A 27,181-nucleotide genomic window follows, 5' to 3' on the forward strand; every position below is an offset into this window, starting at 1 on the left:
ATCTAGGATCAGCTTCCCCTCACCCAATCTTAACCTTAACCATTAGTGGTGAAAATGTTAAACTGACCCAAGATCAGCGTCTAGGGGAAACTTCTCATTATGTGGATCGAGACATTCTTGAGTGCTGTGTAGTGCTGTAAGATATGCACTCAAGAATACGTGTGGAATAGACACATGTAAACAGAGAGGATGTTTGAGTGTGTGTGTGTGTGTGTGTGTGTGTGTATACGTGGTTGTGTGTGTGTGCATGCGGGTGTTTTTACCTTTGAGTAGACTGCACCGCCAATCTGATTCATATAGTGTGTGTTGTATTACATGTGTGCATATTCTTACCTTGGAGGATAGAGTGGACTGCTGGTTTGATCAAACTGTGTGTGTGCTTGTGTGCATGTGTGTGTGTGTGTGCATGTTTGTGCGTGCATGCATTTGTGTGTGTGTGTTCTTACCTGGGGGATAGCCTGGGCTGCCAGTCTGGTAGAGGTTGGGTGTGTAGGTAGGAGCCTGAGGATAACCTGCAGGATAGCCTGAGGACAGAGAACAGAGGCCTTTTAGAACATCATCGCCTGAGGGTGTGTGTGAGTTTGTTTGTGTGTGTGTGTGTATATTTGTTTGTTTGTGTGTGTGTGTGTGTGTGTGTGTGTGTTTGTTTGTTTGTTTGTTTGTTTGTTTGTTTGTTTGTTTGTTTGTGTGTGTGTATGTTTGTGCAGCATGGACGTGTGAGTGCATGCAAGTTAATATATGAGTGGATGTGGATGTGTGTGTGTTGTGAGACGGAAGGTCAAAGGTAGGACAGCACAGAGACAGTGTTCCAGAGTGCCTGTGTGGAGGGGATAATCACATGTTATTACTCTATGGAGCCTCCATCTCCCCACATCCCCATCACAGTGATTTACAGTGCAGCCCCACCCTCCTGCACCTGATTCATAAAATATATGGATAGGACACTGCAGTGGATGCAACCCATCCACATACAGTGGGGAGAACAAGTATTTGATACACTGCCGATTTTCCAGGTTTTCCTACTTACAAAGCATGTAGAGGTCTGTCATTTTTATCATAGGTACACTTCAACTGTGAGAGACGGAATCTAAAACAAAAATCCAGAAAATCACATTGTATGATTTTTAAGTAATTAATTTGCATTTTATTGCATGACATAAGTATTTGATACATCAGAAATGCAGAACTTAATATTTGGTACAGAAACCTTTGTTTGCAATTACAGAGATCATACGTTTCCTGTAGGTCTTGACCAGGTTTGCACACACTGCAGCAGGGATTTTGGCCCACTCCTCCATACAGACCTCCAGATCCTTCAGGTTTCGGGGCTGTCGCTGGGCAATACGGACTTTCAGCTCCCTCCAAAGATTTTCTATTGGGTTCAGGTTTGGAGACTGGCTAGGCCACTCCAGGACCTTGAGATGCTTCTTACGGAGCCACTCCTTAGTTGCCCTGGCTGTGTGTTTCGGGTCGTTGTCATGCTGGAAGACCCAGCCACGACACATCTTCAATGCTCTTACTGAGGGAAGGAGGTTGTTGGCCAAGATCTTGCGATACATGGCCCCATCCATCCTCCCCTCAATACGGTGCAGTCGTCCTGTCCCCTTTGCAGAAAAGCATCCCCAAAGAATGATGTTTCCACCTCCATGCTTCACGGTTGGGATGGTGTTCTTGGGGTTGTACTCATCCTTCTTCTTCCTCCAAACACGGCGAGTGGAGTTTAGACCAAAAAGCTCTATTTTTGTCTCATCAGACCACATGACCTTCTCCCATTCCTCCTCTGGATCATCCAGATGTTCATTGTCAAACTTCAGACGGGCCTGGACATGCGCTGGCTTGAGCAGGGGGACCTTGCGTGCACTGCAGGATTTTAATCCATGACAGCGTAGTGTGTTACTAATGGTTTTCTTTGAGACTGTGGTCCCAGCTCTCTTCAGGTCATTGACCAGGTCCTGCCGTGTAGTTCTGGGCTGATCCCTCACCTTCCTCATGATCATTGATGCCCCACGAGGTGAGATCTTGCATGGAGCCCCAGACCGAGGATGATTGACCGTCATCTTGAACTTCTTCCATTTTCTAATAATTGCGCCAACAGTTGTTGCCTTCTCACCAAGCTGCTTGCCTATTGTCCTGTAGCCCATCCCAGCCTTGTGCAGGTCTACAATTTTATCCCTGATGTCCTTACACAGCTCTCTGGTCTTGGCCATTGTGGAGAGGTTGGAGTCTGTTTGATTGAGTGTGTGGAAAGGTGTCTTTTATACAGGTAACGAGTTCAAACAGGTGCAGTTAATACAGGTAATGAGTGGAGAACAGGAGGGCTTCTTAAAGAAAAACTAACAGGTCTGTGAGAGCCGGAATTCTTAATGGTTGGTAGGTGATCAAATACTTATGTCATGCAATAAAATGCAAATTAATTACTTAAAAATCATACAATGTGATTTTCTGGATTTTTGTTTTAGATTCCGTCTCTCACAGTTGAAGTGTACCTATGATACAAATTACAGACCTCTATATGCTTTGTAAGTAGGAAAACCTGCAAAATCGGCAGTGTATCAAATACTTGTTCTCCCCACTATAGGTTGGATGTCAGCGATTGTGTGAAGTTGCTGACAGTTCAGATAAGATAAGGTTGAAGTCTCCTGGGTCGTATTCATTAGGGTACCGACTGGAAGAAAACAGACTGAAACGGAGCGACTACCTGAACTTGTCCAATATAAGAAATGCTTGTTTTCATTTTACGTTGCAAAACATTTTGTTGTGTCTTAATGAATACGACACTGGTTCAGTTTGAATGGGATGTATTGAGGTACTTGGTGACTCATAGATTATCTTATTTCAAAGGATATAGGAAGGAAGTGCTTTAGAAGGTGAAATGTGACTTTAGCTCCATTCAGTTTCTTTTTTATCCTGAAAAACTCCCCAGTCCTTAACGATTACAAGCATACCCATAATACGATGCAGCCACCACTATCCATGTAAATATGGAGTGGTACTCAGTAATGTCTTGTATTGGATTTGCCCCAAAGCAACTGAGTTAGGAAGGACACCTGTATCTTTGTAGTGACTGGGTGTATTGATACACCATCCAAAGTGTAATGAATAACTTCAACATGGTCAAAGGGATATTCAGCGTCTGCTACAATAGGTGCCCTTCTTTGTGAGACATTGGAAAACCTCTGTTGTCTTTGTGGTTGAATCTGTGTTTGAAATTCCCTGCTCGACTGAAGGACCTTACAGATGTATATGTGGTAGTCATTCAAAAATCATGTTAAACACTATTATTGCACACAGAGTGAGTCCATGCAACTTATTATGACTTGTTAAGCGTATTTTTTTACTCCTGAACCTATTTAGGCTTGTCATAACAAAGGGGTTGAATACTTATTGACTCAAGACATTTCAGCTTTTCATTTTTTATTAATTTGTTAAACATATATAGATAAACTTTAACATTATGGGGTATTGTGTGTAGGCCAGTGACAAAAAAGCGAGGGGGTGGTTGAGAGGAGGCGAAGGAGGGATGATCATACCGTATTGATCACCATGAGAAATAGAGAATAGTTCAGCAGACACCCATTCAAGTGTGTGTGTGTGTGTGTAAACGTCCATTTGTATACAGCGTGTTTGTGTGCATACACTGGTATGCATGCCTGTGTGTGTGTGTGTGTCTGTGTGCATGTATGCCTGTGTATGCGTGCATGTGGTGTATAAACATATGATTGTGTGTGGTGAGGAAGAGAGTTCATTGGAGGACAGGGAGGAGGTGGAACATCAAAGTACTTATCATTCATTTGAACTGTAATGGAACATGAGGTGGCACCATGGAGTCTAAACCTCATTGACAAGAGTTATCTTCTACAGTACTGGACCATGAAGTGGCACCATGGAGTCTAAACCTCATTGACAAGAGTTATCTTCTACAGCGTGAAGAGGCTCCTTCTCCTCTGCACTGCACACTACACTACCTGGCTGTCACTAATCACAGCACTGATATGAGAAGGAAAAAGGGGACTGAAGAGAGACAGGATTGAAGGGAGGGAAAAAAGAAAAAGACAGAGAGGGAGAGAGAAAGAGAGGGAGAGAGAAAGAGAGGGAGAGAGAAAGAGAGGGAGAGAGAAAGAGAGGGAGAGAGAGAGGGAGAGAGAGGAAGAGAGGGAGAGAGAAAGAGAGGGAGAGAGAAATAAAGAGAGGGGGAGAGAGAGGGAGAGAGAGGAAGAGAGGGAGAGAGGAAGAGAGAGGAAGAGAGGGAGAAAGGAAGAGAGAAAGAGAGAAAGAGAGAAAGAGAGGGAGAGAGAAAGAGAGGGAGAGAGAAAGAGAGAAAGAGAGGGAGAGAGAAAGAGAGGGAGAGAGAGGGAGAGAAAGAGAGAAAGAGAGAAAGAGAGGAAGAGAGAAAGAGAGGGAGAGAAAGAGAGAAAGAGAGGGAGAGAGAAAGAGAGGGAGAGAGAAAGAGAGAAAGAGAGGGAGAGAGAAAGAGAGGGAGAGAGAAAGAGAGGGGGAGAGAGGAAGAGAGAAAGGGAGAAAGAGAGGGAGCGAGAAATAGAGGAAGAGAGAAAGAGAGGAAGAGAGAAAGAGAGGAAGAGGGAGAGAGAAAGAGAGGGAGAGAGAAAGAGAGGGAGAGAGATAGAGAGAGCGAGAATAGAACCACACAGCGCCTTCAGAAAGTATTCACACCCCTTGACTTTTTCCACATTTTGTTGTGTTACAGCCTGAATTTAAAATTGATTAAATTTAGATTTTTTTTGTCACTGGCCTACACACAATACCCCATAATGTTAAAGTATATCTATATATGTTTAACAAATTAATAAAAAATGAAAAGCTGAAATGTCTTGAGTCAATAAGTATTCAACCCCTTTGTTATAACAAGCCTAAATAGGTTCAGGAGTAAAATATACACTTAACAAGTCATAATAAGTTGCATGGACTCACTCTGTGTGCAATAATAGTGTTTAACATGATTTTTGAATGACTACCACATATACATCTGTAAGGTCCTACAGTCGAGCAGGGAATTTCAAACACAGATTCAACCACAAAGACAACAGAGGTTTTCCAATGTCTCACAAAGAAGGGCACCTATTGTAGCAGATGCTGAATATCCCTTTGAACATGGTGAAGTTATTCATTACACTTTGGATGGTGTATCAATACACCCAGTCACTACAAAGATACAGGTGTCCTTCCTAACTCAGTTGCTTTGGGGCAAATCCAATACAAGACATTACTGAGTACCACTCCATATTTACATGGATAGTGGTGGCTGCATCGTATTATGGGTATGCTTGTAATCATTAAGGACTGGGGAGTTTTTCAGGATAAAAAAGAAACTGAATGGAGCTAAGGACAGTCAAAATCCTAGAGAAAAACATGGTTCAGTCTGCTTTCCCCCAGACAGAGATTAATTCACCTTTCAGCAGGAAAATAACTTAAAACATGAGGCCAAATCTACACGGTAGTTGCTTACCAAGAAGACAGTGAATGTTTCTGAGTGGTCGAGTTACAGTTTTCACTTAAATCCACTTGAAAATCAATGGCAAGACCTGAAAATGATTGTCTAGCAATGATCAACAACCAATTTGACAGAGCTTGAAGAATTTTGAAAAGAATAATGGGCAAATGTTGCACAATCCAGATGTGGAAAGCTCTTCGAGACTTACCCAGAAAGACTCACAGTTGTAACCGCTGCCAAAGATGCTTCTACAAAGTATTGACTCAGGATTGTGAATACTTATGCAAATGAGATATTTCTGTATTTCATTTTCAATACATTAACAAACATTTCTAAAAACACGTTTTCACTTCATTACGGGGTATTTTGTGTAGATGGGTGATGGGTGAAAATAAATCTATTTAATCCATTTAGAATTTAAGCTGTTACACAACAAAATGTGGAATAAGTCAATGAACAGATGAATCCTTTCTGAAGGCACTGAATGTCTCAGTTAGGTCACACAGAGGGAGCAGATCCACCTAGAGGGAATGTTCTCAATAATTATTACTGGGCATAGAACAAGGCCCTGTCCTCCTCAGTACTCATGACCACTTGTCACCCTAGAGAAAGGCTGAGTCCCAAATGGTACCCTATCCCTATATACAGTAGTGAACGTATTTTGACCAGGGCCCATAGGGTGGAAATCAGATGGAAACTTAAAGGCACACAGCATTTCCTGGAAATTGAAAAGATGGGGTTGGGGAAGATACAGAGAATAGAGGACAATACTTAAAGCTAGTCTAAGAAGCAGTAGATCTGTTTTATGTGCGCTATTTCTATGCTTCCCGTTAAGTTTAGTTTTTGCATCTTTTACTTTCAGTTTTTTACAGCAGCTTCAAACAACTGAAAATACAATATTTTGGTTATGGAAAATATATTTCACAGGGGTTTAGATGGTACAATGATTTTCTACACAATGCTTATTTTGTCACAAACTGAAATTAGGTAAACTATTTGAATTTTAGCAACCAGGAAATGGCTAAGCAATTTCTGCATATTGCACCTTTAAATAATATACAGTTGAAGTCGGAAGTTTACATACACCTTAGACAAATACATTTAAACTCAGTTTTTCACAATTCCTGACATTTAATCCTAGTAAAATTTCCCTGTCTTCCATCAGTTAGGATCACCACTTTATTTTAAGAATGTGAAATGTCAGAATAATAGTAGAGAGAATCATTTATTTCAGCTTTTATTTCTTTCATCACATTCCCAGTGGGTCAGAAGTTTACATACACTCAATTAGTATTTGGTAGCATTGCCTTTAAATTGTTTAACTTGGGTCAAATGTTTTGGGTAGCCTTCCACAAGCTTCCCACAATAAGTTGAGTGAATTTTGGCCCATTCCTCCTGACAGAGCTGGTTTAACTGAGTCAGGTTTGTAGGCCTCCTTGCTCGCACACACTTTTTCAGTTCTGCCCACACATTTTCTATAGGATTGAGGTCAGGGCTTTGTGATGGCCACTCCAATACCTTGACTTTGTTGTCCTTAAGCCATTTTGCCACAACTTTGGAAGTATGCTTGGGGTCGTTGTCCATTTGGAAGACCCATTTGCGAACAAGCTTTAACTTCCTGACTGATGTCTTGAGATGTTGCTTGAATATATCCACATAATTTTCCTTCCTCATGATGCCATCCATTTTGTGAAGTGCACCAGTCCCTCCTGCAGCAAAGCACCCCCACAGGATGACGCTGCCACCCCCTTATTCCTCCAAACATAACGATGGTCATTATGGCCAAACAGTTTTATTTTTGTTTAATCAGACCAGAGGACATTTCTCCAAAAGTACGATCATTGTCCCCATGTGCAGTTGCAAACCATAGTCTGGCTTTTGTTATGGCGGTTTTGGAGCAGTGGCCTCTTCCTTGCTGAGCGGCCTTTCAGGTTATGTCGATATAGGACTTGTTTTACTGTGGATATAGATACTTTTGTACCTGTTTCCTCCAGCATCTTCACAAGGTCCTTTGCTGTTGTTCTGGGATTGATTTGCACTTTTCGCACCAAAGTACGTTCAGCTCTAGGAGACAGAACGCGTCTACTGCCTGAGCGGTATGACGGCTGCATGGTCCCATGGTGTTTATACTTGCGTACTATTGTTTGTACAGATGAACGTGGTACCTTCAGGCGTTTGGAAATTGCTCCCAAGGATGAACCAGACTTGTGGAGGTCTACAATTCTTTTTCTGAGGTCTTGGCAGATTTCTTTTGATTTCCCCATGATGTCAAGCAAAGAGGCACTGAGTTTGAAGGTAGGCCTTGAAATACATCCACAGGTACACCTCCAATTGACTCAAATGATGTCAATTAGCCTATCAGAAGCTTCTAAAGCCATGACATCATTTTCTGGAATTTTCCATGCTGTTTAAAGGCACAGTCAACTTAGTAAACTTCTGACCCACTGGAATTGTGATTAATTGTGTCATGCACAAAGTAAATGTCCTAACCAAATTGCCAAAACTATAGTTTGTTAACAAGAAATTTGTGGAGGGGTTGAAAAATGAGTTTTAATGACTCCAACCTAAGTGTATGTAAACTTCCGACTTCAACTGTAGAAGATAAATATTTACTTGATGTTAGGCAGCCTATATGGAAAATAAGAGGTTGGGAAGATATGGGATATGGGAGAAAGGGGAAAATATTTACTGAAGGTTAGGCAGGCCTACTGTATATATTATATATAAATGGGGGAAAAAATAGTAATTATATAATTGGTATGACTATGAATTGTACTGATAACATAGCAATCACACTAAAACAAAGTAGCCTATTATTGGAAATAACAAAGCATGCAGGAGCAGCCTGTGTGTGTGTGTGTGTGTGTGTGTGTGTGTGTATCTCAATTCTGAGGCTACACACCACCCACGCAGCCAGATCTGACCGACCGACCGCCCACACATACACACACACACACACACACACACACACAGAGCCAGACCCCACGCCTCACTAATTAGCCTCCGTATTTATGGAACAGTGTGACTGTGGACTAATTGTGAGCAAAAGAGAAGCAGCCTGAGACAATTAGGGAGAGAGAAGAGGGAGGGAAGAACAGAGGAACGGAGGAATGGAGGGAGGGAGGAAACGGAGGGAGGGACGGAGGAACGGAGGGAGGGATGGAGGAACAGAGGAAGGGAGGAACGGAGGGAGGGAGGAACGGAGGGAATAACAGAGGGAGGAACGGAGGGAGGGGAGGAACGGAGGGAGGGAGCAATGGAGGGAGGAATGGGGGGAGGGGAGGAACGGAGGGAGGGAGCAATGGAGGGAGGAATGGGGGGAGGGAGGGAGGAACGGAGGGAATAAAAGAGGGAGGGAGGAACGGAGGGAGGGGAGGAACAGAGTGGAGGGAGGATGGAGGGAGGTAGGAACGGAGGAATGGAGGGAGAGATGGAGGGAGGAAGGGAGGGAGGACCGGAGGGAGGTAGGGAGGGAGGGAAGAACAGAGAGAGGGAGGGAGGGAGGGATCCCTACTATCAGCAGTATCTGAGATGCACCTGCTGCTCGCCGGTAGCTCACCTGTGTTCCCTATAAATGTTGTTTTGAATTAATAAGATTTGTACCAACACACTGAAGAAAGCTGCAACGTCTGTGTTACCTATCCCTGATGCAGTGAAAGATAATAATAATTAAGTAAGCTTTATGCAACATCTTTTGGAGTGCGGACCCATCACACTTTTTTGCTTATCTGAATATATGGGTTTTACGCAACAACCAACATTTTGGGACAGCGCGACAGTCCTCATTTAATTAGCAGTATCTGAGATGACATGGAGGGGGCCCCAACCGCACTCCTTTGGTCTGCTGTCCCCAAGATGTGTGTGTGTTTGTGTGTGTATGCTCCTGCGTGTGTATCCCCCAGCCTCCCGCCACACAGACTCCATCACACAAGGCTACTGCAACCACTGCAGGCGTCTGTCCTTTCTCTTAACTCTCTGATCAGCTGCAGCCTAAGGATGAGCAGCAATGCATTGTGGGTATGAAGAAGCGACAAGAGAGAAATAATAATAATATAACATGCCATTTAGCAGACGCTTTTATCCAAAGCGACTTACAGTCATATGTGCATACATTTTTACGTATGGGTGCTCACGGGGATCGAACCCACTACCCTGGCATTACAAGCGCCATGCTCTACCAATTGAGCTACAGAGGACCACTGAGAGCTAAGGGCACCTTAAAAATAAACTCCCTCTTATCAAAGCCGGCGCTGTGGTAACAGCTTGGCCAATGAATCACTAGCCGAGTGGCAGTAACGGGCTCTGCCACCTCGAGCCAGCGGAGGAAAGCACCACCAGTGTAATCACATTTCTATTTCCACACTCTATGTCCTCTTCTCCTCTTCCCTTTTCTTGTCTTCCTGCCTTCTCTTTTTCCGCCTGTCTTTGTACACGCCATGTGAATACTCAATTTTCACACAGACAGATCATTCAATGCATAGACTCATCTAGTGGTGAATGCACTCATAGCCGCGGGAAGTAGTTTGGGGGTGGGGGTAGGGGTGTATCATCTATATTGGTCCCCTAATACAGGACTAGTACAGGCCCAGTGCATTACTTTTGTGAAAGAATGTAAATGTATTTGAGTGTTTACCAGCATTTGTAACTTTAGTCTGATAATTATCTGTACAAAACAGTTTATCTGATAATACTTGTGGAATATAAAAATACTTGCTTGGTATACAGTATGTTTTCCAGTTTCTTTAAATACTTTGCAAATGCAACTTATTTCTATGTGAAAGCTGAAATCGTCTATTCATTCCTTTCCCATTTTATCCAGAGCAACTTACCGTAGTGAGTGTTGACATTTTCATACTTGTCCCCCGTAGGAATCGAACCCACAACCCTAGCATTACAAGCACCATGCGCTACCAACAGAGCCACATCATCACATCAGTACAAACCACTTGACGTCTCAATGTACTCAATTACTGTATTGTGCATTGTTTTCTTCATGGTGATGGAAGTCTACAGGTACAAACCTAGATGACCAGCTTCTATATCGTCCGCTAATACTAGTTAAGGCCCAGTGCACTACTTTTGTGAAAAAATAAGTTTGTGTCAGCGGGGACACCTCAAATGCTGTACTGCTCTTGTAAAACAAAACAAAACTGTATCTCCATTGTAAACCCAGTCATGATGATGACAGGAGAGAAGATTCAAAGCAACTGAAATGAATTAAAGCACAAAAGAGAATACAAGTCATTTCAGTTATTGCCAAGTAATTTCAGTTATTGCAGACGTGAGACAACGAGAGCAGGGAAAGGATGTGGAGGAAATACATAGGTGATGTAACACATTGTCACGCCCTGGCTCTGGGGACTATGTTATGTTGAGCCAGGGTGTGTAAGTCTATGTTTTGTATATCTAGGTTGGCCTTAGTGACTCCCAATCAGAGGCAACGAGTGTCAGCTGGTTGTCTCTGATTGGGAGCCATATTTAACTATCGGTCTTTTCACTTTGTGTTGTGGTTTCTTGTTCCTTTTGGTTTGTGTGTATCGAAGGACTTCACGTTTCGTTCGTTGTTTTGATCGGGTGATCTGTTTAATAAATAATATGTACGCATTCAACGCTGCGCATTGGTCCTCCTCCTTAAGCGAACGTGACAGAAGAAACCACCAAAAATGGACCAAGCAGCGTGAAGAGGAGAGAGGAAGGACCTGGGATCAGGGGAGTAGGAGTTTCGGCTGGGCCACGCTAAGTGAAGAGGAGAGAGGCTGGTCTATGAAGCAATGGATCGAGAGTCTGGCGAGAGCTAGGGAGGCCTGGTCCACGGGGAGGAGAGAACCCCAGAAATTTTTTAGGGGGGGGGCTCACGACGTGGACGACGGGGCAGCAGGAGGCCGCGATGGAGCGGTCCAGCGGGTGTGAAGAGGAGGCCGCCAGGTTAAGGGGGCCACTGGTCACAGAGGAGAGGGAAAGTGTGGAGGCACGGCAAGAGGTACTGGGGTGTATTACCAGTCCGGTCCGGCCCGTTCCTGATCCCTGCATAGGGCCAGTGGCGTGTGTCCCCAGTACGGTTCGGCCTGTTCCTGCCTCTCGCACCGAGCCTGTGGTGCGCGTCGTCAGCCCTGTCCGGCCCGTTCCTGCTCTCCGTACCAAGTCTGTGGTGCGCGTCGCCAGCCCAGTCCGGCCCATCCAAGCTCCCCGCACCAGGTCAGTGGTGCGCGTCGTCAGCCCGGTCCGGCTCATTCCTGCTCCCCGCACCAAGTCAGGGGTGCGCTTCGTCAGCCCGGTCCGGCCCGTTCCTCCTCCACGCATCAAGCCAGGGGTGTGCGTCGTCAGTCCAGCACAACCCGTGCCTGGGTCATGTCCGGAGCCGGATCCGCCGCCGAGGCGGAGTGCCCACCCGGTCCCTCCCCTGTTGTGGTTGTTTGGCGCGGCCGGAGTCCGCGCCTTTGGGGGGGGGTACTGTCACGCCCTGGCTCTGGGGACTATGTTATGTTGAGCCAGGGTGTGTAAGTCTATGTTTTGTATATCTAGGTTGGCCTGAGTGACTCCCAATCAGAGGCAACGAGTGTTAGCTGGTTGTCTCTGATTGGGAGCCATATTTAACTATCGGTCTTTTCACTTTGTGTTGTGGTTTCTTGTTCATTTTGGTTTGTGTGTATCGAAGGACTTCACGTTTCGTTCGTTGTTTTGATCGGGTGATCTGTTTAATAAATAATATGTACGCATTCAACGCTGCGCATTGGTCCTCCTCCTTAAGCGAACGTGACACACATATAATTAAATAGAGCATCATCCACTCTAGTAAATTATATATCTCTATGACGTAACTAAACAGTATAAGAACATGATCGAACGCATCTTATGCTCTACATAGGCCTTGCCGAATGGGCCAAGAGATTTTAAGAGAGTACCTGCCACTGTATTGGTATGGTATTGCTGGTTGTTTTTGTTGTTGTTGTTTTGGCACTCACCTGCGTATGCCATGTTCTTGGGGTTCCCGTACGGTGTCCCGGGCTGGACAGGACTGTACACAGGATTCATGTCGGAAGACAGTCTACCCTTACTGCAGGGAGAACAGACAGACAGACAGAGAGAGAGAGAGAGAGAGAGAGAGAGAGAGAGAGAGAGAGAGAGAGTAGAGAGAGAGAAGAGAGTAGAGAAGAGAGAGTAGAGAGAAGAGAGTAGAGAGTAGAGAAGAGAGAGTAGAGAGAGAAGAGAGTAGAGAAGGAAGAGAGTAGAGAGAGAAGAGAGTAGAGAAGAGAGTAGAGAAGAGAGAAGAGAAGAGAGTAGAGAGAGAGAGAAGAGAGTAGAGAGAGAGAAGAGAGAGAGAGAGAGAGCAAAACAGAGAGAGAGACATGAACATTTGGTGAGACGAAAGACATGGCTTTCAATAGTTATTAATTGAGGATATGCATAAGCTCAGAGGTCCCCATCTTGGAAGTGTTCCATAGTCAGCTTGAAGACATTTGACGTCTGCAAAACTAAACTGTACTCCACAAACAAATTATTTTTGCTGGTTGAAAGTAATCCAGGAGAAAATGTCAAGCACACAATACAAGGCACAGATCTGGGGAAGGGTACCAAAAAATGTCTGCAGCATTGAATGTCCCCAAGAACACAGTGGCCTCCATCATTCTTAAATGTAAGAAGTTTGGAACCACCAAAACTCTTCCTCGAGCTGGCCACCCAGCCAAACTGAGCAATCGGAGGAGAAGGGGTCAGGGAGGTGACCAAGAACCTGATGGTCACTCTGACAGAGCTCTAGAGTTCCACAGAAGGACAACCATCTATGCAGCACTCCACCAATCAGGCCTTTATGGCACCATCCCTACGGTGAAGCATGGTGGTGGCAGCTTCATGCTGTGGGGATGTTTTTCAGCGGCAGGGACTGGGAGACTAGTCAGGATCGAGGGAAAGATTAACGGAGCAAAGTACCGAGAGATCCTTGATGAAAACCTGCTCCAGAGCACTCAGGACCTCAGACTGGGGCGAAGTTTCACCTTCCAACAGGACGACAACCCTGAGCACACAGCCAAGACAACGCAAGAGAGGCTTCGGGACAAGTCTGTGAATGTCCTAGAGTGGCCCAGCCAGAGCCCGGACTTGAACCCGATCTAACATCTCTGGAGAGACCTGAAAATAGCTGTGCAGAGACGCTCCCCATCCAACCTGACAGAGCTTGAGAGGATCTGCAGAGAAGAATGGGAGAAACTCCCCAAATAAAGGTGTGCCAAGCTTGTAGCGTCATACCCAAGAAGACTTGAGGCTGTAATCACTGCCAAAGGTGCCATAAGTACTGAGTAAAGGGTCTGAATACTTATGTAAATGTGATATTTCAACAACAAAAAATTATACATTTGCAAACAAACAGTTCTAAAAACCTGTTTTTGCTTTGTCATTATGGGGTATTGTGTGTAGATTGATGAGGAAAATGTTTTATTTAATCAATTTTAGAATAAGGCTGTAACGTAACAAAATGTGGAAAAAGGGAAGGGGTCTGAATACTTTCCGAATGCACTGTATACTGAACAAAAATATAAACGCAACATGTAAAGTGTTGGTCCCATTTTTCATGAGCTGAAATAAAAGATCCCAGAAATTTTCCATACGCACAAAAAAGCTGATTTCTCTCAAATTGTGCACAATTATTTTTTTTACATACCTGTTAGTTAGCGTTTCTCCTTTGCCAAGATAATCTATCCACCTGACAGGTTTGGCATATCAAGAAGCTGATTAAACAGCATGATCATTACACAAGTGCACCTTGTGCTGGGGACAATAAAAGGCCACTCTAAAATGTGCAGTTTTGTCACACAACATAATGCCACATATGTCTCACATTTTGGCTGCAGGAATGTCCACCAGAACTGTTGCCAGAGAATGACATGTTGATTTCTCTACCATAAGCCGCCTCCAACGTCATTTTAGAGAATTTGGCAGTACATCCAACCGGCCTCACAACCGCAGACATCGTGTAACCACGCTAGCCCAGGACCTTCACATCCGGCTTCTTCACCTTCTTATACCGTCTTATACCAGCCACCCGGACAGCTGATGAAACTGAGGACTATTTCAGTGGGTGGGCCTGGCTCCCAAGTGGGTGGGCCTATACACACCCATGGCTGCGCCCCTGCCCAGTCATGTGAAATCCATAGATTAGGGCCTAATGAATTTATTTCAATTGACTGATTTCCTTATATGAACGATAACTCAGTAAAATCGTTGAAACTGTTGCATGTTGCATAGGCTGGTTTGCTGACAGGTTTGTCGATTTTCCATCACCAAACAGAAAAACAATGCCCAATAGAAATACGGAAAGGTGAATACAATGGAGGAACACAACTGATATGAATGGATTGGCCTAAATTCACACCAAAGCAAACCTCTAAAATGGAAGGTCACAATGTTGGAGATGACTACTTAGAAGTAACCCAACTTCATTTTCTGCATCTGTGCATGCAATGTTGTCAGAAATCATAAAAATTAGACAGTCCCCATTGCCTAGATCTTTCCCTATATTGTACATGAATTTGCACTGATGGAATGATTTCGAACTTTGTGCACTAGTATTTACTGATTGCTGGAGACAGCAGACACATTTGCACACATTTCTCTTCTGATGAAAACATTTTTTTTATATTCTAGAAACAAAACACTTGACAGTGAATTTTGTATTCACTAATGAGGCAAGAAAGTGATCAGAAGTTTGGCAAGTGTATTAAGGCATTTGATCATTGTTGTTCTTCTGTAGATACATTTGACCCCAGAAATTTGATTGAGGAAAAACGGTAATAGCCAAGAAACAGCTGCAGATAGAGAGATAGAGAGATAGAGAGCGCTTAAAGAAAAGAAGAGCAAAAGGAATGGACTGATAATGTCACGGTCGTCTATGTCGTCTAAGTAAGACCAAGGCGCAGCGTGTCCAAGAAACATGACTTTAATAGAGTAAAGCACGTAATACAAAACAAAAGACGACTCACATGAAGTCCACGGTACACTGACCGAAACGGAACAAAAACCCACAACCACAAGGTGAAAACACACAGTATAAATATGGCTCCCAATCAGAGATAACGAGCCGACAGCTGACACTCGTTACCTCCGATTGGGAGTCACTGACCAAACACGGAAACAAAACCAAAACCAAACACAACAAATGAACACACCCTATACCCAACACAACCAAATGAATACACCCTGGCTCAAACAACACAGTCCCGGAGCCAGAGCGTGACAGTACCCCCCCCTAAAGGCGCGGACTGCGACCGCGCCTCAATACGGGCTAAACAAGGGAGGGCTGGGCGGGCATACCTCCTCGGCGGTGGTTCTGGCTCCGGTCGTGGTCCCCACCCCACCATAGTCACTACCCGCTTTCGTCGCCTCCTCCAACTGACCCCCACCGGATTAAGGGGCAGCACCGGACTAAGAGGCAGCACCGGACTAAGGGGCAGCACCGGACTAAGAGGTAGCACCTCATGCCCAGCATAAGGCGCTGGTAGATTCGGGCGCAGCTGGGAATTTTATTGATAAAAAGTTTTGTTTAGCGTTAGGGATTCCCCTCATTCCTGTTGATGTTCCTTTTCCCGTTCACGCCCTAGATAGTCGTCCGTTGGGTACGGGCTTGATCAGGGAGGTCACGGCGCCACTTAGGATGTGTGCGCAGGGGGGTCATCAGGAGATGATTCAGCTGTTCCTGATTGACTCTCCTGCGTATCCGGTGGTGCTGGGAATGCCCTGGTTGAGTACCCATAACCCAGTGATTTCGTGGCAGGAGAGGGCTCTGATGGAGTGGTCTGCTCAGTGTGTGGGTAGATGTTTGGGCGTTTCCGTAGGGGCTACCTCGGTGGAGAGTCCAAACCAGGTGCCCGCATTGCACATTCCACCTGAGTATGGGGATTTGGCTATTGCGTTTAGTAAGGCGAGGGCGACGCAGTTGCCACCCCATAGGCAGGGGGATTGTGCGATAAACCTCCAGGCAGGAGCTGCGCTCCCACGGAGCCATGTGTATCCTCTGTCTCAGGAGGAGAAGAAAGCTATGGAGATTTACATAGACGAATCACTGAGACAAGGATACATACGGCCGTCCACTTCCCCCGCGTCCTCGAGTTTCTTTTTCGTGAAGAAGAAGGATGGTGGTTTGCGCCCATGCATCGATTACCGTGGTCTCAATCAGATTACGGTGAAGTATAGTTATCCACTCCCGCTGATTGCGACCATGACTGAGTCGTTGCATGGGGCGCGTTTCTTCACGAAACTAGATCTCAGGAGCGCGTACAACTTGGTGCGCATCAGGGAGAACGATGAATGGAAAACAGCCTTTAGTACCACCTCGGGCCATTACGAGTATCTGGTCATGCCATACGGGTTGATGAACGCTCCATCAGTTTTCCAATCATTTGTGGATGAGATCTTCAGGGACATGCAGGGGCAGGGGGTGGTGGTGTACATTGATGACATTCTCGTGTACTCACCTACCTGTGTCGAGCATGTAGCCCTGGTGCGCAAGGTGTTGCGGAGGCTGGTGGAGCACGACCTGTATGTGAAGGCAGAGAAGTGTCTGTTTTTCCAGGAGTCGGTCTCCTTTTTGGGTTATCAGTTGTCTGCGTCAGGGGTGAGGATGGAGGTAGATCGAGTGTCGGCCGTGCGTAATTGGCAAACACCAACCACTGTGAAGGAGGTGGGTTTTTCTGTCACGGTCGTCTATGTCGTCTAAGTAAGACCAAGGCGCAGCGTGTCCAAGAAACATGACTTTAATAGAGTAAAGCACGTAATACAAAACAAAAGACGACTCACATGAAGTCCACGGTACACTGACCGAAACGGAACAAAAACCCACAACCACAAGGTGAAAACACACAGTATAAATATGGCTCCCAATCAGAGATAACGAGCCGACAGCTGACACTCGTTACCTCCGATTGGGAGTCACTGACCAAACACGGAAACAAAACCAAAACCAAACACAACAAATGAACACACCCTATACCCAACACAACCAAATGAATACACCCTGGCTCAAACAACACATACCCGGAGCCAGAGCGTGACAGATAAGAGAGGAGTTCACAGATGGATGGGTTGTGTGTGTGTGTGTGTGTGTGTGTGTGTGTGTGTGTGTGTGGGGAGTATAAACAAAAAATAAACGAAGAGAGAGTCAGATACAAGAAGATGACTGACAAACGACAGAATAAAAAGACATCACATGATGGACAGATGGTGTAGGAAGAGAGGTGACAATGGAATATTGAACTGGACAGATTAGATGGGATGATGGATGGATGCATGGAGGTGGTGAGAAGAAGGGATGAGGAACTGATGGAGTGGTATAATAAAGAGTGAGTATTTACGACTGGTTAAGGAAAGTCCAGGAAAGCAGACATATATCTACACTGAGTGTACAAAACATTAAGAACACCTTCCTAATATTGAGTCATATCCCTCCAACCACCCCACCGTTTGCCCTCAAAATAGCCTCAATTCGTCGGGGCATAGACTCTACAAGGTGTCGAAAGCGTTCCACAGGGATGCTGACCCATGTTGACTAAAATGCTTCCCACAGTTGTGTCAAGTTGGCTAGATGTCCTTTGGGTGGTGGACCATTTTTGACACACACAGGAAACTGTTGAGCATGAAAAACCCAGCAGCATTGCAGTTCTTGACACAAACCAGTGCTCCTAGCACCTACTACCATACCCCGTTCAAAGGCACTTAAATATTTTGTGGTACACATACACAGTTCATGTCTCCATTGTCTCAAGGCTTAAACATGATTATTTAACCTTTCTCCTCCCCTTCATCTACACTGATTGAAGTGGATTTAACAAGTGACATCAATAAGGGATCATAGCCTTCACCTGGTCAGTCTGTCATGGAAAGAGCAGGTGTTCTTAATGATTTGTACACTCAGTGTATTTACTACATTGGCCATATACTGCACATATATATTGACCAATTACAAATATATGGGCCATATACAACACATACACTACCAGTCAAAAGTTTGGACACACCTACTCATTCAAGGGTTTTTCTTTATTTTTACTATTTTTTACATTGTATAATAATAGTGAAGACATCAAAACTATGAAATAACACACATGGAATCATGTAGTAACCAAAAAAGTGTTAAACAAATCAAAATATATTTGATATTTGAGATTCTTCAAATAGCCACCCTTTGCCTTGATGACAGCTTTGCACACTCTTGGCAACTCTCAATCAGCTTCATGAGATAGTCACCTGAAATGCATTTCAATTAACAGGTGTGCCTTCTTACAAGTCAATTTGTGGAATTTCTTTCCTTCTTAATGCGTTTGAGCCAATCAGTTGTGTTGTGACAAGGTAGGGGGGGTATACAGAAGATAGCCCTATTTGGTAAAAGATCAAGTCCATATTATGGCAAGAACAGCTCAAATAAGCAAAGAGAAACAACAGTCCATCATTACTTTAAGACATGAAGGTCAGTCAATACGGAAAATCTCAAGTACTTTAAAAGTTTCTTCAAGTGCAGTCACAAAAATGAGGACCGCCACAAGAATGGGAGACCCAGAGTTACCTCTGCTGCAGAGGATAAGTTCATTAGAGTTACCAGCCTCAGAAATTGCAGCCCAAATAAATGCTTCACAGAGTTCAAGTAACAGACACATCTCAACATCAACTGTTCAGAGAAGACTGTGTGAATCAGGCCTTCATGGTCGAATTGCTGCAAAGAAACCACTACTAAAGGACACCAATAAGAAGAAGAGACTTGCTTGGGCCAACAAACACGAGCAACGGACATTAGACAGGTGGAAATTCGTCCTTTGGTCTGGAGTCCAAATTGGAGATTTTTGGTTCCAACCGCCGTGTATTTGTGAGACGCGGTGTGGGTGAACGCATGATCTCCGCATGTGTATTTCCCACGGTAAAGCATGGAGGAGGAGGTGTTATGGTGTGGGGGTGCTTTGCTGGTGACACTGTCCGTGATTTATTTAGAATTCAAGGCACACTTAACCAGTATGGCTACCACAGCATTCTGCAGTGATACGCCATCCCATCAGTTTTTTTGCTTACTACATGATTCCATATGTGTTATTTCATTGTTTTGAAGTCTTCACTATTATTCTACAATGTAGATAATAGTAAAAATAAAGACAAACCCTGGAATGAGTAGGTGTGTCCAAACTTTCGACTGGTACTGTATATTGGCCATATACAACAAATATATTGGCCATATTCTACAAATATATTGGCTATATGTTGCAAATATATATGGGCCATATACAGTGTACTACACATAAATTGTCCATATACTGTACATATAGCATACAGCGCTACCCAGGTAGGTACAGCACTGCAGGGTTTCCGAGCTGCTACCCACTCACTGCGGTAAGACCGGCACCTACCTACCTCAGCCTTCCCAAAATAAACTGGTGGGTTGTTGGAGAGAAAAACAAGCTGCTCTGCTACAAACAAAGCATCAAGACTCTGTGGGCTCAGAGGAATCATATGACAGCAGAATGCCAGCGAAGGGCTGTCTAAATATACACACACAAAATAGCACTGAGACGCTTGAAATCACTTGTATGTTTTCATGCAAAACACATGTACGCTTTCAGGGTTGGGTTGGTTACATTCACAATGTAATCCGTCACAGTTACTAGTTACCTGTCCAGAATTGTAATCAGTAACGTAATAGTGGTCTCTGACTTGTGGTCAGACTCGCTCAGGTGGAACAAACTTAAACTTTTTTTAATGCTGAATTGAAAGTCATTGAGAATGTGTCATAATGTATTTTTTCACAAACATCCTTTCTGAATTTAAAAGTAATCCAAACATAATCATCTATTTTTTCAAAAGCATCTGTAATCTAAATACAATATTTTAGCTGGTAACGTAACTGATTACAGTTCATTTTTTTGTAATCATATTAAATGTAATCAGTTACTCCCCAACCCTGTATGCTTTGTACATATATATTATTATAATTCACTGTATAGCACAAGGCCTATACTCTGTCACTGAGTAGCAGTTAGAGAGATATAGAGGAGAGTGTACACTTGAAATCACTCATATGTTTTCACCCAAAACATGATATGTACATGTATGGGATTATAATTTAGCCTTTAACACAAGGCCTATACTCTGATATGACTGTCACTGAGTAGCAGATAAAAGAAATACGGGAGGGGATTGTAAACCACGGATTGGTAGACACAGAAAATGCAGAGAGGAGAGAGTGGAGTAGGAGGTCAGTGAGTGAGTAAGCAAATCCTTCTCCCCCTTTCTGTGCTCCAGTAGAAAGATTCAAGCACTCCTGTCACTGTCTGGCTTATCATGGATCCTTCTGTATAGGTGTTGACACGGCCAGTCTCAGAGGCACCAACACAAACCTCTCATTCAAACATACAAATGTTTATGATGCAAGCATTCACTGTAATATAGTAACAGTATAGTATAGTATAGTATAGTATAGTATAGTATAGTATAGTATAGTATAGTATAGAGTGGAGACAACAGAAATATACATAAAGCAATAAACTGTGCATAAAGGTTAGGAAATAAATAATATCATAGTACACTGTAATATATAAATACTGGTAAGGACTTAAGGTGTGGTCATCCACTTTGCATCATTTTGCATTCATCACATTCAAACATTCATTTGGTGACATGTTTAGAAGTCGGCAAGACATGAACCACAACCTCACACCTGTAGCCTATTCAGTGAGGTGAAAAGTTGCAGAAAGTTGCAGATATAAATGTAATGGATACTGCCGACACGATTCCCTATTCTACACAATCTATTTCTATCTCAACGTTCTGTTAGGGAGTGGTCAAAATGTACACAATTGTTACCGGGAGGAAAATTGGGAAGGGTCATGCTTTTTCAATTTCAGTCAGGGGGAGGGTTTTGTAATTTGTAATTGATTAACAAACCTAACACAATGGTAAATCTAAGTGGTGGCGGTAGTGCTATAGGTTCTGGGTTATCATCACAGTGCTGGCGGTGGCACAAAAGGGCTGGGTTTTCATGAATAAACCAGTTGTGGGTGTGTTGAGGCATGGCTGCTCACTGGCCAATTGGAACGTGCTCCATGGCTAAATATGAGAGGAGGGGAGGCTATGCTTGGTTTTTAATCAAATAAAACGAATTGGGAAAAAACATCCGTTTCTAAATACAAAGTACAGTGGGGAAAAAAAGTATTTAGTCAGCCACCAATTGTGTAAGTTCTCCCACTTAAAAAGATGAGAGAGGCCTGTAATTTTCATCATAAACAAAATGACAATTTATTTTCCTGAAAATCACATTGTAGGATTTTTAATGAATTTATTTGCAAATTATGGTGGAAAATAAGTATTTGGTGAATAACAAACGTTTCTCAATACTTTGTTATATACCCTTTGTTGGCAATGACACAGGTCAAACGTTTTCTGTAAGTCTTCACAAGGTTTTCACACACTGTTGCTGGTATGTTGGCCCATTCCTCCATGCTGATCTCCTCTAGAGCAGTGATGTTTTGGGGCTGTCGCTGGGCAACACGGACTTTCAACTCCCTCCAAAGATTTTCTATGGGGTTGAGATCTGGAGACTGGCTAGGCCACTACAGGACCTTGAAATGCTTCTTACGAAGCCACTCCTTCGTTGCCCGGGCGGTGTGTTTGGGATCATTGTCATGCTGAAAGACCCAGCCACGTTTCATCTTCAATGCCCTTGCTGATGGAAGGAGGTTTTCACTCAAAATCTCACGATACATGGCCCCATTCATTCTTTCCTTTACACGGATCAGTCGTCCTGGTCCCTTTGCAGAAAAACAGCCCCAAAGCATGATGTTTCCATCCCCATGCTTCACAGTAGGTATGGTGTTCTTTGGATGCAACTCAGCATTCTTTGTCCTCCAAACACGACGAGTTGAGTTTTTACCAAAAAGTTCTATTTTGGTTTCATCTGACCATATGACATTCTCCCAATCCTCTTCTGGATCATCCAAATGCACTCTAGCAAACTTCAGACGGGCCTGGACATGTACTGGCTTAAGCAGGGGGACACGTCTGGCGCTGCAGGATTTGAGTCCCTGGCGGCGTAGTGTGTTACTGATGGTAGGCTTTGTTACTTTGGTCCCAGCTCTCTGCAGGTCATTCACTAGGTCCCCCCGTGTGGTTCTGGGATTTTTGCTCACCGTTCTTGTGATCATCTTGCGTGGAGCCCCAGATCGAGGGAGATTATCAGTGGTCTTGTATGTCTTCCATTTCCTAATAATTGCTCCCACAGTTGATTTCTTCAAACCAAGCTGCTTACCTATTGCAGATTAAGTATTCCCAGCCTTGTGCAGGTCTACAATTTTGTTTCTGGTGTCCTTTGACAGCTCTTTGGTCTTGGCCATAGTGGAGTTTGGAGTGTGACTGTTTGAGGTTGTGGACAGGTGTCTTTTATACTGATAACAAGTTCAAACAGGTGCCATTAATACAGGTAACGAGTGGAGGACAGAGGAGCCTCTTAAAGAAGAAGTTACAGGTCTGTGAGAGCCAGAAATCTTGCTTGTTTGTAGGTGACCAAATACTTATTTTCCACCATAATTTGCAAATAAATTCATAAAAAATCCTACAATGTGATTTTCTGGAAAGAAAATTCTCAATTTGTCTGTCATAGTTGACGTGTACCTATGATGAAAATTACAGGCCTCTCTCATCTTTTTAAGCGGGAGAACTTGCACAATTGGTGGCTGACTAAATACTTTTTTCCCCCACTGTATACAAGCACCAAAAGCAAATTACTCTTGTTCCATGCACATATGGGCAGTGTGCTGGATAGGGCTGGATAGGCTGCGTATTCGCTGTCAAAATTAATGTCATAACAAACCGTGTTACCATTAAAACCAGCTTTTTGTTGGTCTTAAATATCCCTACCAGCGCTGCCTGAAATTAGCACTTTGGATCATGTTTTTAAGGACACATATCAAATATTTCCACCCCTCCCATCTGAGCGCAAGCAAGCTAATACAAGACAGGTAAATTACCCATCCTTGCTCAACAGTTTGAAAATAGCAGAGCACTGGCTTTAACAGGTCGAAATTGGAAACGAACAGGTGTTTGACACTAGGGCCGCCTTAACACCAGCCAAAAATAGAGCCCTGAATGTCATATTGCTGTGTTTGAGTTGGAGCCTATTTCTTCCTATTCAAGAAATAAGAGGTAGGCCTACCTGTTTGACAGACAAACTTATAGTCTACTATCCATAGAATTTGTCAGCCAATTCCTTCAGTCACCATGCATTTACATTTTAGTCATTTAGCAGACGCTCTTATCCAGAGCAACTTACAGTTAGTGAATACATTTTTTTTTATATACTGGCCCCCCGTGGGAATTGAACCCACAACCCTGGCGTTGCAAACGCCATGCTCTATCAACTGAGCTACATCCCTGCTGGCCATTCCCTCCCCTACCCTGGACAAATTGTGCGCCGCCCATGAGTCTCCCGGTCGCGGCCGGCTGCAACAGAGCCTGGATTCGAACCAGGATCTCTAGTGGCACAGTTAGCACTGCGATGCAGTGCCTTAGACCACTGCGCCACTCAGGAGACCATGCACTCCTTAAATATCTCAGTGTCAGTAAGTGAAGGGCTTGGTGTGTTAAGCTAAAACCAGGGCTCAAATTGAGGGTATGTAAGAGTATTGACGCTTTTGTTAAACCTTCTATAGCCAAGGAGAAAAAAAAAGGACTATTAAACAACATACTATCTCTAAATCAGTCAGGACCAAGCCAGGTAACCTCGGAAGGAATGAAAATGAATTATTTAGGCTATATTATTATTATTTCAAGGCTATAGCCTGAAATGTAAGAAATAAATTGCAAAGCCTTTCTGAAATGAAATTTGGAAAAATTATTACTTAGAATTAAATAACAATGAAAGAAAAAAATGTCTTATTAGGCTATACAATCATTCTACAGTGCCTTTGAATTCACTTTTAGAAACACAAGTTTGGCCAGTCTTTGGCTTGAGGATCATGCGATGAGCTATGCATGCCTAATTTGTTAATTTAGCCTAGCAGATGCTCTTATATTCCCATGCCCTAATCACAGTCAACAGAAATCTATTTTGTAACAACAATATCATGGAATAAAATTGAATACATTTGAAAATGATAGTTTCCCGAATGAAAAAAAGTTACAAGTGCATATAGGCCTACCTGATAATATGAGGCTGTTGTGTTAAAAAACAAATGGCTTTTTCTCAAATTCATTGATGATCAGATACTTCAGTTGTAACTGGTTCTGTTGTGCTCAATTTTTACAGTTGATAGACAACTTTAGCACTGTTCCAAACTTAGACTATCCTCTTTTTTAACAACAGCCTGAATAGAAATCAAAACCTCTTTGGTGCTGCAGCAAGAACTAATTTGTTGTCATGCTCTGTTGTGGTATTAAACGATTCTGCGTATCTCCAGTCATGTAAAATGATGTAGAATTGCATGAAATGCGTTTATGAAGGCATTTTTTTCTCAGACTGCAAATAAGATGATAGATTCATGCAGTGCTTTTATTATAATGGAGATATTTTCACCCCTACCCTTGTCTTCTGGCTATTTTGCCATGTAGGCTAATGCTTACAAAATGAAGAAGTTTCTAAAACTGCATATCTAAAGGCTCTGGTCTGTCCTAGGAGTGAGGGTACACAGTAGGCATGTTCTCTGCTATTTTGGGTATAGGGGAGGGTCACTAGTTTTTTTTCAAGCGTTACCCGAGGAAAGAGAAAGAGAGAGAGGAGAGAAAGAGATAGGGGGAGGAGAGAGAGAGGAGGAGGAGGAGAGAGGTCATGATAATTGAACAGTAGAAGCAAAGGTAGGTCACAACTAAAGCAGAAGCACAGAGCACACATACAGCAGCATGACAGAGGTGCAAATGCAAAAACACTGTGGGTGGAAGGTAACCAAACAAAGCAATGTGGTTTAATGATCCAAGACACATGAAATCCATGCCATATTTTCTAACAATAGCTTGAATTGAGGTGTGTTCCACCTCCTCATTAATTCACATAGAAGTAGCCCATTTAACTGTTGCGGACAATTTACTACCTGCCACATTTTTTCTCTGAAAAAACAGTGTGGCCAGCTCAAATGCTGACTGTTGCGTCAATCATAACTGGACGTTCTAAATAAGTGTTCTAATCACACTGGTTTGAGTGTACGCTGCAGGGACAACTGTAGAATGATCACACCAGTATGTTCATAAGTGTCAAAGGGTTAAGTCCATTGGCTCTCAAAGTTGTTCCTCAAACCAGTTTTATCTCCACCACGGCTCTTGAAGTGAAGCGCACGTCTTCACATTTTTGTCTTTATATTTTTGTTCTTGGGTTCTTAGACAGATGCGGTAAGAGGTAAGTTGCATTTTAATTACCTTCTGCCTTTTGTATTATGATATATTTCTGGAGTAAGTATTTCTAAGATATAATTCTGCTATTGAAATTGTGTTTTGACGACAAGTGCAAATCAAATGGCTAGGTAGACTTCATGACAAAGTATGTGGACACCTGCTTGTCAAATCAAATCAAATTTGTGTTTAGCAGATGTTATTGCGGGTGTAGTGAAATGCTTGCGCTTCTAGCTCCGACAGTGCAGTAATATCTAACAAGTAATATCTAACAATTTTACAACATAAACCCAATACACACAAATCTAGTAAGGAATGGAATTTAAGAATATATACATACAGTGGGGGAAAAAAGTATTTAGTCAGCCACCAATTGTGCAAGTTCTCCCACTTAAAAAGATGAGAGAGGCCTGTAATTTTCATCATAGGTACACGTCAACAATGACAGACAAAATGAGAAAAAAAATCCAGAAAATCACATTGTAGGATTTTTAATAAATGTATTTGCAAATTATGGTGGAAAATAAGTATTTGGTCAATAACAAAAGTTTCTCAATACTTTGTTATATACCCTTTGTTGGCAATGACACAGGTCAAAAGTTTTCTGTAAGTCTTCACAAGGTTTTCACACACTGTTGCTGGTATCTTGGCCCATTCCTCCATGCAGATCTCCTCTAGAGCAGTGATGTTTTGGGGCTGTCGCTGGGCAACACGGACATTCAACTCCCTCCAAATATTTTCTATGGGGTTGAGATCTGGAGACTGGCTAGGCCACTACAGGACCTTGAAATGCTTCTTACGAAGCCACTCCTTCGTTGCCCGGGCGGTGTGTTTGGGATCATTGTCATGCTGAAAGACCCAGCCACGTTTCATCTTCAATGCCCTTGCTGATGGAAGGAGGTTTTCACTCAAAATCTCACGATACATGGCCCCATTCATTCTTTCCTTTACACGGATCAGTCGTCCTGGTCCCTTTGCAGAAAAACAGCCCCAAAGCATGATGTTTCCACCCCCATGCTTCACAGTAGGTATGGTGTTCTTTGGATGCAACTCAGCATTCTTTGTCTTCCAAACACGACGAGTTGAGTTTTTACCAAAAAGTTATATTTTGGTTTAATCTGACCATATGACATTCTCCCAATCCTCTTCTGGATCATCCAAATGCACTCTAGCAAACTTCCGACGGGCCTGGACGTACTGGCTTAAGCAGGGGGACACGTCTGGCACTGCAGGATTTGAGTCCCTGGCGGTGTAGTGTGTTACTGATGGTAGGCTTTGTTACTTTGGTCCCAGCTCTCTGCAGGTCATTCACTAGGTCCCCCTGTGTGGTTCTGGGATTTTTGCTCACCGTTCTTGTGATCATTTTGACCCCACGGGGTGAGATCTTGCGTGGAG

General features: G+C 43.5%; 1 protein-coding gene across 2 annotated transcripts in view; it reads right to left on the reverse strand.

Annotated features, from left to right (window-relative positions):
* The window catches only part of LOC311142812 (protein FAM168A-like), a 57,903-nt gene that overhangs the window by 11,447 nt on the left and 19,275 nt on the right, over nucleotides 1-27,181 (reverse strand). For both annotated transcript variants that reach the window (XM_084178502.1, XM_084178503.1), the window contains 2 exons: nucleotides 12,412-12,503; nucleotides 447-524 (listed from right to left, as the gene is read on the reverse strand). In XM_084178502.1, coding sequence (XP_084034628.1) covers nucleotides 447-524; nucleotides 12,412-12,503 — 170 coding nt within the window. The remainder of the gene's footprint in view (nucleotides 1-446; nucleotides 525-12,411; nucleotides 12,504-27,181) is intronic.

This window comes from Coregonus lavaretus (genome assembly GCF_964263955.1).
Source record: "Coregonus lavaretus genome assembly, chromosome: 15".
Lineage (NCBI taxonomy): Eukaryota > Metazoa > Chordata > Actinopteri > Salmoniformes > Salmonidae > Coregonus > Coregonus lavaretus.